At 37.3% G+C, this 12,520-nt stretch overlaps 1 protein-coding gene across 4 annotated transcripts in view; it reads right to left on the bottom strand.

Annotated features, from left to right (window-relative positions):
- Cog5 (component of oligomeric golgi complex 5) overlaps window positions 1–12,520 on the bottom strand; it is a 356,605-nt gene that overhangs the window by 340,660 nt on the left and 3,425 nt on the right. For 3 of the 4 annotated variants that reach the window (XM_076834507.1, XM_076834478.1, XM_076834497.2), the window contains exon 2: window positions 9,317–9,456. In XM_076834507.1, the coding sequence (XP_076690622.1) occupies window positions 9,317–9,456 (140 nt within the window). Of the gene's footprint in view, window positions 1–9,316; window positions 9,457–12,294; window positions 12,338–12,520 lie in introns of those variants that run through there. The other variant, XM_076834487.1, reaches the window with a different exon arrangement.

Genomic DNA, 12,520 nt, shown 5'->3' with positions numbered 1-12,520 from the left:
ACAAAAGTAAAGAAGGTTAAGAGTTAAAGGTCATGCTGGGCACAGTGGCACACACCTATAATCCCAGCAGCTCAGGAGGCTCAAGCAGGAAGATTGCGAGTTCAAGGTCAGCCTCAGAAAATTAATAAGGACCTAAGCAACGTGGTGAGGCCCTGTCTCAATGTAAAAAAAATATAACAAGGGCTGGGGAACGTGGCTCAGTGGATGAGCATCTCTGGATTCAATGCCTGGTACCAAAAAAAAACAAAAGTTAAAATTCACTGGCAAGTGATTCCTAAGAACATTAAGAAATTATCCAAATCTTTAGAATGAAAAATCCTTATCATTTTTTACACTTAATTCCAATGAATAAAAAGTTCCTTATTCATATCTACAAAGAACTAAAGCTATCTTGGTAAACTTAAGTTCATAATCAGCAAAGATTCATTCATTGACACCCTCTACTTTGTCCTATTTCAGATATCACTGTCATTCTATTAAGTCTCTTCCTCTCCTATCCAAGTGTTAGTCTAATTTAACCTCTGAGGTTACCAGAAGACATCTGAATTTTCCTCATGCCCTAATTACTAGTTGTAAATCTTTTGCAATATTAATCATCTCACTGACAAATTAATTTTATTGTATTTATTTTATTAATTAGTATCATCTCAATTTTGCTTCTGTAAAAACACCACTTATAGCATGTTCAGATCTCATACTATAATTCAGAGATTTCCTCTCACATCCTAAATTTAACAGTGTAACTTGTCCTATCTATGAAATGTTAAATTTTAAATTCATACTGATTCCTACAGAGAATGTATTATGTGCAAAAATAGAGAAAATAAGCATAAGCAGGCAGAAAGAATTTCAGATGGCTCTTGCAAAATGCCAACACCTTAGAACTACATGCACAGTTAACTACATTCTCCCTTATCTCACAAACACCTTGTACTATTCTAATTAAAATATACATCATCTGTTCGCCATTACTTCTGTCTGTGTGCCACTGATCTAAGAGTCCCTGGAAAGTCAGGAAATGTGTTCTATTCATTTCTCTATCCCCACAGCCTGACACAAAACATGACAATTAAAAGTGTCTTCTAGATTCAGAACATGGCGGCGGGCAGAGAGGCTGCGCTTTTAATGCAATCTCAGTGATGGGATCATAAAGTCGCAAGGATAACTCTTGGATTCTACCAACGGAGATTCTCCTAGCAAAATTTCACTGAAGAGAGACCGCCCGGGAGCTACTAGGATTTTTTTGAAGCGTCTGTGTGACCCGGACGAGCGGGACCCTGCCAGAGACGCGAAATTCCAAATCCAACAGCCACAATCCGCGCACCGCGGGCACAGCTGCAGATCCGTCCACCCGCCCGCAACCAAAGTGACTGGGTCCTGCTAGACGCCGAAACACAGCTTGGCAGGAAGAAGTCTTTAGCCAAACCTCCACAAGCCAGGAGCTGAGGCGAACCGGGCCGGATCAGTCCCACCCCTCCCCTCAGACACTCCAGCAAGGAGCCTGGGGCCCGCCATAGCAGAGAGGTGACGTCATCGGACATCGGCCAGCGGAATTCCTTCCCAGCAGAATCCACTTTAGCAGGTGCGTGACTCCCCATACTGATACAAGCAGCCAGGAAACTTCATTGACTTCTCAGGGGTCGTGTCCGTAGGGAAGCAGAGGGGATCCCAGACCCCCAGCCCCACATATCTCCAGCGGCAAATCCCGAGGTCTTAGCCACCAGTTTATCACAGCACTGGGGCTTAAAAGGGACACGGGGTGGGGCTGCAAGTGTAACTAGACCTTGGGGGAGTCACTTCTGGGGAACAGGACCTGGCTGGTAGACTGACAGGAGGAAGGGGGTTAAGAGCTGGAGAAGTGAAATGGCTCTGGACTGACAAGTCTGAGAGACCCCCAGGAGACGCCCTACAGAGATAGCTCTCGGCAGGTAGAGAGCAGACGCTCCGCTTGGAGGGCACAGCACCGCCTACTGGAAGAGAGGAAGGTGGATCTCCAAGACTTTAATTTTTTTTTTCCGTTTTGTTTTGTTGCTGTTGTCAATATTTTATTCTCTCCTTCTTCTCTCCCTGTTCCTTTCTCCCCTTTTCCTTCTCTCTTTCTATCCCATTTCAAGTTTTATTGTTCTTTTCATTCCCCTCTAATCTATCTCTCCCTCTATCCTTTTTTCTTTTTTTAACAGCACCCTCATTCCCCTAACCCCCAACTCTCATCCCAAGCATTACATCTTCCATTGCGTGTAATTCTCTAAATGCAAATAGGTGAATGTCTCGAGGCTGTCTATAAGACTCGTAAATACCTAGCTACTACCAACACCCTGATCCACTTGCCTGGTAGTATCCACCTTCAGTGGAGGAATCTTCTAAAGTAGCCAAGACATACTAACCATCGTACCACCAGAGCACCCAACCTAAACATATAGTCCTAAGAACAAACAGCAAAACATTATATGCATAAAGAACCTAGAAGCCTTATATGAATTGAATGAATCAGCTTTAAAGTACAACAAAGCCCAACATTTCTAGGCATAATCTCCCACCACAAAAGAGAGACAACAGAGATATACAAAGCCAAAACAAATGTATAGGAGAAAGCAGTTACTAAGCAGTCAAACAGAGCGGGAAAGCAACGTGAACAATATGAAAAAACAAGGGAAAAAAGGGTTACAAACAATAGAGGACAATCTAAATATACAGGAGGACCTAGAAGAATCAGAAACATGGACAGGGAAAGAAATCAAGGCATACCTAATTCAGATGGAACGGAATATTAGAGAAGACATGAGACAGCAAATCCAAGCATTGAAAGTATATTTTGAAGAGGAACTAACCACACAAATTCAATCCGCAAAGAATGAGCTTTATCAGGAGATAGAGGTGTTAAAAAAAAATCAAGCTGCAATCATAGAAATGCAAGAAACCGTAAATCAGATTAAAAGCGCTAATGAGAATATTACAGACTAGATCAAGTAGAAGCCAGAACATCAGATAATGAAGACAAAGTTTATCAAATTGAAAAGAATATAGTCAACACAGAAAAGATGCTGAAATCTCACGAGCAATCTATCCAAGAGATATGGGACCTCATCAAAAGACCAAATCTGAGAGTCATTGGGATAGAAGAAGGCACAGAGAATCAGTACAAAGGAATGGATAGCATACTAAGAGAGATAATACTAGAAAACTTCCCAGAGATGAAAGATGGAATGGATTGCCAAATCCTGGAAGCTTACAGGACCCCAAACATCCAAAACCATAATAGACCAACTCCAAGACACATAATTATGAAGATAGCTAACATACAGGACAAGGAGAGAATACTAAAAGCTACGAGAGAAAGGAGGCAGATTACATTTAGGAGTAAACCAATTAGGTTAATGACTGATTTTTCATCACAGACTTTGAAAGCGAGAAGATCCTGGAACAACGTATTTCAAACACTGAAAAATAATGGATTCCAACCAAGAATACTGTATCCAGCAAAACTAAGCTTCAGATTCGACAATGAAATTAAAATATTTCACGATAAACAAAAGCTAAAAGAATTCGCAGCTAGAAAACCAGCACTGCAAAGTATGTTGAGCAAAATATTACAAGAAGAGGAATTGAAAAATAGCACCCAAAACTAACAGTGGGAGGTATCTCAGTAAAGGGGGAGGAAAATAACCAAAGAGGGAAAACTAACCAATCTAAAATAAATAAATAAATAAACATGACTGGAAGTACAAACCATATTTCAATTGTAACCTTAAATGTTAATGGCTTAAATTCACCAATCAAGAGACATAGGCTAGTAACCTGGATTAAAAAAACAAATCCAACAATATGCTGCCTTCAGGAGACTCACATGATAGGAAAAGACATACACAGACTGAAGGTGAAAGGTTGGGAAAAATCATACCACTCACATGGCCCTCGGAAGCAAGCAGGAGTGGCCATTCTCATATCGAATAAAGTAAACTTCAAACCTAAGGTAATCAAAAGGATAAAGAAGGACACTATATACTGTTAAAAGGAACCATCCACCATCAAGACATAACAATTATCAATTTGTATGCACCAAACAATGGTGCTGCAACGTTCATAAAACAAACTGTCATCAAGTTCAAGAGTCAAATAGACCACAACACAATTATTATGGGGGACTTCAACACACCACTCTCGCTACTGGATAGATCCTCTAGACAAAAGCTGAACAAAGAAACTATAAAACTCAATAACACAATCAATAACCTAGACTTAACTGACATATATAGAATATATCAACCGTCATCAAGAGGATACACATTCTTCTCAGCAGCACATGGATCCTACTCAAAGATAGACCATATATTATGCCATAGGGCGACTCTCAGTAAATATAAAGATGTGGAGATAATACCATGCACCATATCTGACCATAATGGAATGAAACTGGAAATCAATGATAAAAGAAGGAAGGAAAAATCCTGCATCACCTGGAAAATGAACAATATGTTACTGAATGATCAATGGGTTACAGAAGATATAAAGGAGGAAATCAAAAAATTCCTAGAGATAAACGACAATACAGACACAACATACCGGAATCTATGGGACACAATGAAAGCAGTTTTAAGAGGGAAATTCATTTCCTGGAGTTCATTCCTCAAAAAAAGAAAAAACCAACAAATAAATGAACTCACAATACATCTTAAAACCTTAGAAAAGGAAGAACAAAACAACAGCAAATATAGCAGAAGACAAGAAATAATTAAAATCAGAGCGGAAATCAACAAAATTGAAACAAAAAAAGCCATTGAAAAAATTGATAAAACTAAAAGTTGGTTCTTTGAAAAAATAAATAAGATCGACAGACCCTTAGCCATGCTAACGAAGAGAAGAAGAGAGAGAATGCAAATTACTAACATACGGGATGAAAAAGGCAATATCACAACAGACACTACAGAAATACAGAAGATAGTTAAAAAGTATTTTGAAACCCTATATTCCAATAAAATAGAAGATAGTGAAGATATCGATAAGTTTCTTAAGTCATATGATCTGCCCAGATTGAGTCAGGAAGACAATCACAATTTAAACAGACCAATAACAAAAGAAGAAATTGAAGAGGCCATCAAAAGACTACCAACTAAGAAAAGCCCGGGACCGGATGGGTATACAGCAGAGTTCTACAAAACCTTCAAAGAAGAATTAATACCAATACTTTTCAAGCTATTTCAAGAAATAGAAAAAGAAGGAGCTCTTCCAAAGTCATTCTATGAGGCCAACATCACCCTGATCCCAAAACGAGACAAAGACACTTCAAAGAAAGAAAACTATAGACCAATATCTCTAATGAACTTAGATGCAAAAATTCTCAATAAAATCCTGGCGAATCGAATGCAAAAGCACATCAAAAAATTCTACACCATGATCAAGTAGGATTCATCCCTGGGATGCAAGGCTGGTTCAATATACGGAAATCAATAAATGTTATTCACCACATCAATAGACTTAAGGATAAGAACCATATCTAATGAACTTAGATGCAAAAATTCTCAATAAAATCCTGGCGAATCGAATGCAAAAGCACATCAAAAAATTCTACACCATGATCAAGTAGGATTCATCCCTGGGATGCAAGGCTGGTTCAATATACGGAAATCAATAAATGTTATTCACCACATCAATAGACTTAAGGATAAGAACCATATGATCATCTCGATAGATGCAGAAAAAGCATTTGACAAAGTACAGCATCCCTTTACGTTCAAAACACTAGAAAAACTAGGGATAACAGGAACTTACCTCAACATTGTAAAAGCTATATATGCTAAGCCTCAGGCTAACATCATTCTAAATGGAGAAAAACTGAAGGCATACCCTCTAAAATCTGGAACTAGACAGGGATGCCCTCTATCACCACTTCTATTCAATTTAGTTCTTGAAATACTAGCCAGAGCAATCAGACAGACAAAAGAAATTAAAGGCATAAAAATAGGAAAAGAAGAACTTAAATTATCGCTATTTGCGGATGACATGATAATATACTTAACAGACCCAAAAGGGTCTACAAAGAAACTGCTAGAGTTAATAAATGAATTCAGCAAAGTGGCAGGATATAAAATCAACACGCATAAATCAAAGGCATTCCTGTATATCAGCAACAAAACTTCTGAAATGGAAATGAGGAAAACCACTCCATTCACAATATCCTCAAAAAAAATAAAATACTTGGAAATCAACCTAACAAAAGAGGTGAAAGATTTATACAATGAAAACTATAGAACCCTAAAGAGAGAGATAGAAGAAGATCTTAGAAGATGGAAAAATGTACCCTGTTCATGGATAGGCAGAACTAACATTATCAAAATGGCGGTATTACCCAAAGTTCTCTACAGGTTTAATGCGATGCCAATCAAAATCCCAACGGCATTTCTTGTAGAAATAGATAAAGCAATCATGAAATTCATATGGAAAAATAAAAGACTCAGAATAGCAAAAGCAACTCTAAGCAGGAAGTGTGAATCTGGAGGTATAGCGATACCAGAGTTCAAACTATACTACAGAGCAATAGTAACAAAAACAGCATGGTACTGATACCAAAACAGGCAGGTGGACCAATGATACAGAATAGAGGACACAGAAACCAATCCACAAAACTACAACTATCTTATGTTTGATAAAGGGGCTAAAAACATGCAATGGAGGAAGGATAGCATCTTCAACAAATGGTGCTGGGAAAATTGGAAATCCATATGCAACAAAATGAAACTGAATCCCTTTCTCTCGCCATGCACAAAACTTAACTCAAAATGGATCAAGGAGCTTGATATCAAATCAGAGACCCTGCACCTGATAGAAGAAAAAGTTGGCTCCGATCTACATATTGTGGGGTCAGGCTCCAAATTCCTTAATAGGACGCCCATAGCCCAAGAGTTAATAACAAGAATAAACAAATGGGACTTAAACTAAAAAGTTTTTTCTCAGCAAGAGAAACAATAAGAGAAGTAAATAGGGAGCCTACATCCTGGGAACAAATCTTTACTCCTCACACTTCAGATAGAGCCCTAATATCCAGAATATACAAAGAACTCAAAAAAATTAAACAATAAGATAACAAATAACCCAATCAACAAATGGGCCAAGGACCTGAACAGACACTTCTCAGAAGAGGACATACAATCAATCAATAAGTACATGAAAAAATGCTCACCATCTCTAGCAGTCAGAGAAATGCAAATCAAAACCACCCTCAGATACCATCTCACTCCAGTAAGACTGGCAGCCATTAGGAAGTCAAACAACAATAAGTGCTGGCGAGGTTGTGGGGAAAAGGGTACACTTGTACATTGCTGGTGGGACTGCAAATTGGTGCGGCCAGTATGGAAAGCAGTATGGAGATTCCTGGGAAAGCTGGGAATGGAACCACCATTTGACCCAGCTATAGCCCTCCTCAGACTATTCCCTGAGGACCTTAAAAGAGCATACTATAGGGATACTGCCACATCAATGATCATAGCAGCACAATTCACAATAGCTAGACTGTGGAACCAACCTAGATGCCCTTCAATAGATGAATGGATAAAAAAATGTGGCATCTATACACAATGGAGTATTATGCAGCACTAAAAAATGACAAATTCATGGAATTTGCAGGGAAATGGATGGCATTAGAGCAGATTATGCTAAGTGAAGCTAGTCAACCCTTAAAAAACAAATGCCAAATGTCTTCTTTGATTTAAGGAGAGCAAATAAGAACTGAACAGGGGGAAAGAGCATGAGGAAAAGACTAACATTAAACTGAGACAAATGAAGGGAGGGAAAGGGAGAGGGAAGGGAAATTGCATGGAAATGGAAGGAAACCCACATCGTTATACGAAATCACATATATGAGGTTGTGAGGGGGAAGCGGGGGAGGGAGAGAACGGAACAACAACAGATGAGGTAGAGAGGGAAGATGGGAGGGGAGAGGAGGGGGGATAGTAGGGGATAGGAAAGACAGCAGAATACAACAGTCACTAATATGGCATTATGTAAACATTGTGAATGTATAACTTATGTGATTCTGCAATTTGTATTTGGGGTAAAAATGGAAAAGCATAACTCACATGAATCAAATGTATGAAAGATGAAAAAAAAAATGTGACACGAATACTATCTACTTCTTAGGTTATGTGACAATTAAATAAGATTATGCTTACAAAGAGCTCAGGCCAAAGTCCAGTGAATGGTAAGTCTTCATAAATGTTGGTTTGCAAAAAAAAAAGTGTCTTCTAAATATTTGTCAATAAATATTGAACTGTATATAATAAAAAAATTTTAAGTTAAAGTAACATTAGAAAGTCATACAAATTCTCTAACCTGCTATTTTATTTAAGAAACTAAGACACAAAAGGTTTAAGTAGACATGTCTCATGGTACATGGTCCATTTATTTGCATATTTTTTTTCATTAGCTAAAAAATTATTTATTAAGTCCCTATTCAAGCAAAATGCAATACCTGAAACATATAGTAAAACTACCCTATGAAAATTACAGAATTGGCAGGTACAATGGTGCACACTTGTAAGCACAATGGCTCGGGAAGCTGAGGCAGGAGGATTGCAAGTTCAAAGCCAGCCTCAGCAAAAGTGAGGCACTAACTAAGCAACTCAGTGAGACCCCGTCTCTAAATAAAATACAAAATAGGGCTGGGGATGTGATTCAATGGTCCAGCACCCCTGAGTTCAATCCTGGGTACCAAAAAAAAATTACAGAATTGTACAAGAGGAAGGAACCTACAAGATTATCTACTGCAATCTCCTCCTCTTAGTCAATCCAATCCATTTCATAGATTTAAAAGACAAACAAAAAAAAAAACTCAAAGATGATAAATGATATGAAATTCAGTTAACTACACATCAGAAATTAAGACCCATCTCCTAACTGTTGTATTCTACCCATCACAATATTTATCATATTTATCAACTTTCTTTAATAAATTGTAAAGGTTTTTTTTACCTTTGTGTTTACAAACACAGCATAACATCCCAATTTTTCTCATTATTCTCTTTCTAAAATTCCATTTTCTATTATTTTTAATCAAAGACATTCTAATTTTTTTTTTTTTTTTTTGCTCATTATAGTCACTGCACATAAATTTATGTGGTAAACAGTAAGAATAAATAAAACGTTTTAGACAGGTACATACGGAAAACTGCAAAAAGCAAAAATGTAGTTTGAAAAATAAGTCACTGGTAAGATATGCATTTATTCATACAAACATGCACTTTAATTTAGCAATAATGATTCTACAAAAAGGCTAAATTATCATATTAGGCTGAATAATCTATATGATCCAATAGAACTGAATTACCTGTAGGTGTAGTTCTTTATCCAACTGACTAATTCCTTGGGCAAGTTTTGCTAGTTGTTCAGCAATTACAGCTTGATGAATAGATTGGGAAGTATAAGTCTTCACATCAAAGTCTTCATTTAAAAAGTCACTATAACACTCTGGAGGAAAAAAATCAGGACAACTCTTTATATATCCTGTCCTAAAGCACAGTTATTAAACACAACAATTATAACTAACATATTCTGACATCTTCCTGTACACTGAGATCTGTAATAAATGCTTCCCTATAATAATGAGGAAGGAGTGGAGCAGGCAACAGCTGAAGAGCAGTGAGAATACTCAAGTCCACTACATGCCGGGCACTGATTTAAGTTCTTAACATATACAAACTCATTCAATACTTGCGCTACCCTGTTGGAGCTATCCTTTTCCCCATTTCACAGATGAGGAACAAGCACAGACAGGGGATGCAACTTATCCAACATTACTCTCTGCAATTTCAAACCAGGAAGTCTAAGTGCAGAGCCCAAGTTCTGAACCTCTCTGCTATACTGTTAAATGCTTACTTTTTTAATGATTCAAAAGGGAGGAAAACACTGAGTAAAATATTGAAACATAACTACCAACCATAGTCTTTTTTCTAAGAAAACAAGGTCATTGCCAGGGAGAACACAACAGGAAAATTGGCTATTTATATATAATATGTATGGCCTCAGATCTTTCTAGATCAGTGCATGAATACTGTTATAATAAAGTGAATCTTGAATTTTAAGAGAAATAGGCAAGGAAACTTATAAATGTTACTGAAATTTAGGATTTCCAGGAGAAATAAGTAAATCGGTAAAAGAACTGATACTATGTGTTAAAAAGATGACTTTCTATAAAGAACCCACAAATTCGTAAGTGATTAAAAAAATGGAGAAAATTAAGAAATAAAAGTAGATATACAGAGCGAGGCATAGCAGCACATGCCTATAATCCCAGCAACTTGGGAGGCTAAGGCAGGAGGATAGTGAGTTTGAAGCCAGTCTCAGCAACTTAGACCCTGTCTCAAAATGAAAAACAAAAAGGTCTTGTGGCTCAGTGGTTAAATACCCCTGAATTCAATTCCCAGTACCCCCTCAACCAAAAAAAAAAAAAAAATCATAAAAATGATCTCAGGGTACATATATACCACAGCCTCCTAACTGTATATGAGATAGAGATAGGGCTGCCTTGACAGACATTATAAAGAAAAATAAACCAACAAGCAAAACAAAGTATTTAATAACATTTGAGCTGTTTACATCTACTGTAATGTATGATCCATGTTTACACCTACTATAATGTATGATACATGAAGATAAGATCGGTGTGTTGTTTCCTACTACATCCCCAAACCCTAAAAAAAAATGGGACACATGGTCAGATGTGCAGCATTGGTTGAGTTAATTAATCTGTATATCAACTGAAAGTATTATTCTGCTAAAAGCAAAGACTCATATTCTTGACTACTCTCAAAATGAAGTGAAGTAAAAGAAGAATACTGCTATTTTGGCCTTAATTCTGAGAACCACATTTCCTTCCAATCTGCCCAGTGGTTCTCAGAATAATCCTGTCAGACAGACAAATTGGAAAAGGCCATTTCAAGCAAATGGAAGACTTAGCAACAGCAAGTACCATGGCATGTTTTAACAAATATGGAAAATACTAACTTTGGTATGTCTACATCATAGAATGTATCTGCTAGGCAGAAAGGGTAAAGAATGAGAGATGAAGTTGGAAGGCAGTTTGAAAAGAGGCCTCTAAGATACCCAAAATAGTCAAATTATATCCCATTTAAGGTTTTGAAGACAAGAAAGAGCACTGTCAGCTTTGTGTTCTAGAACAATAATCTTGGCAGTGGTATGGAGGATGACTAAAAAGGGATTAGCTACACAACAGTTTGCTATAATTGGCTCTTGTTGCCTTTTGGCAGCAAGCTATTACATTTTCAGGAATTCTGTAAGCCAGTTGACATCACATGTGCATATCTTAAAATTGACCAGGGGGAGGGTATTTACACTATGGAAATAGGCAGATACTATAAAATAAGGACCTCTTCTATTTTCCCAGAAAGCTGATTTACTACTGCAATAGATAACCGGTATGCCACCCATAAAGTAGAGCCACAAAGTACAGTACTATGGTAATAGCCCAAGTGACATAAGGAAGGCATGAATGATAGTGTCGCTAAGAATGTCAAGGAAGTGTTAAGAGTAACAAATAATCAGATAAACACACTGTTTAGGACTTAGTGAAAAGCTGAAAATGGGCTATTAGATGCAGCAAATCAAGGATGATTTCCAAGTTTCTTGATTAAGTAACTGAAATAAGGAATTCAGTTTTGCATTAAGCTAGACCACTAGGTATTAAATATGCAAAGATGAACATAAGCAAATGCCAGCCGCCAAGGAATTCATAATCTACATAAGGAACATGCAGGCTTTACCTACCTACATAAAATAAATGGAAATAGAATCTACCAGAGGAAAAAATTAGGAGAGAGAAGTAGAAGAAAAAAAAACTACTTCATTTTTTTATATGTAAAACTTGCACTATTTGTTTATGTGTAGGTTTTCATATGTAGAACTGGTACTGCTTATTCACTATCAAGACAGAAATTCCAGTACACATTTGAAAATGCAGTTCTATAATTCAGAAGATGGCTAACAAAAAGAGTAGATGATTTGTGAAAAAATTTTTGAATGCACAAAAATAAAAAATAAACAGGGAAATAGGGGAAATAGGCTTTAGAAGCGGGGGGGGGGGGGGGACATCAAAAATTCGGAGATGGATAAAGGAAATAATATAAATCAGAGACTAAAGAATGCTCAGGAAAAAAGGAAGAGAAACATGAAAGACTTCAAAGAAACATGAAAAATCAAAGACTTGGGAGTTAGACCAGAAACAATGCAATTGCTAGATGAAAACACAGGGTCAGGCTGGGGATGTGGCTCAAGCGGTAGCGCGCTCACCTGGCATGCGCGGGTCGCTGGGTTCAATCCTCAGCACCATGTAAAAATAAAACAAAGATGCTATGTACACCGAAAACTAAAAATAATAAATATTTAAAAATTCTCTCTCTCTCTCTCTCTCTCTCTCTCTCTCTTCAAAAAAAACAGGGTCAACAATCTATCATAAAGTGGCAATCACTGACTTCCTTAACAAGATGCCTAAAGCTCAAGAAATAAAAACAAGAAT

This window comes from Callospermophilus lateralis, chromosome 1 (genome assembly GCF_048772815.1).
Source record: "Callospermophilus lateralis isolate mCalLat2 chromosome 1, mCalLat2.hap1, whole genome shotgun sequence".
NCBI classification, from domain to species: domain Eukaryota; kingdom Metazoa; phylum Chordata; class Mammalia; order Rodentia; family Sciuridae; genus Callospermophilus; species Callospermophilus lateralis.
The sequence above is the reverse complement of the archived record's forward strand: the minus strand, read 5'-3'. Positions and strand labels throughout refer to the sequence as shown.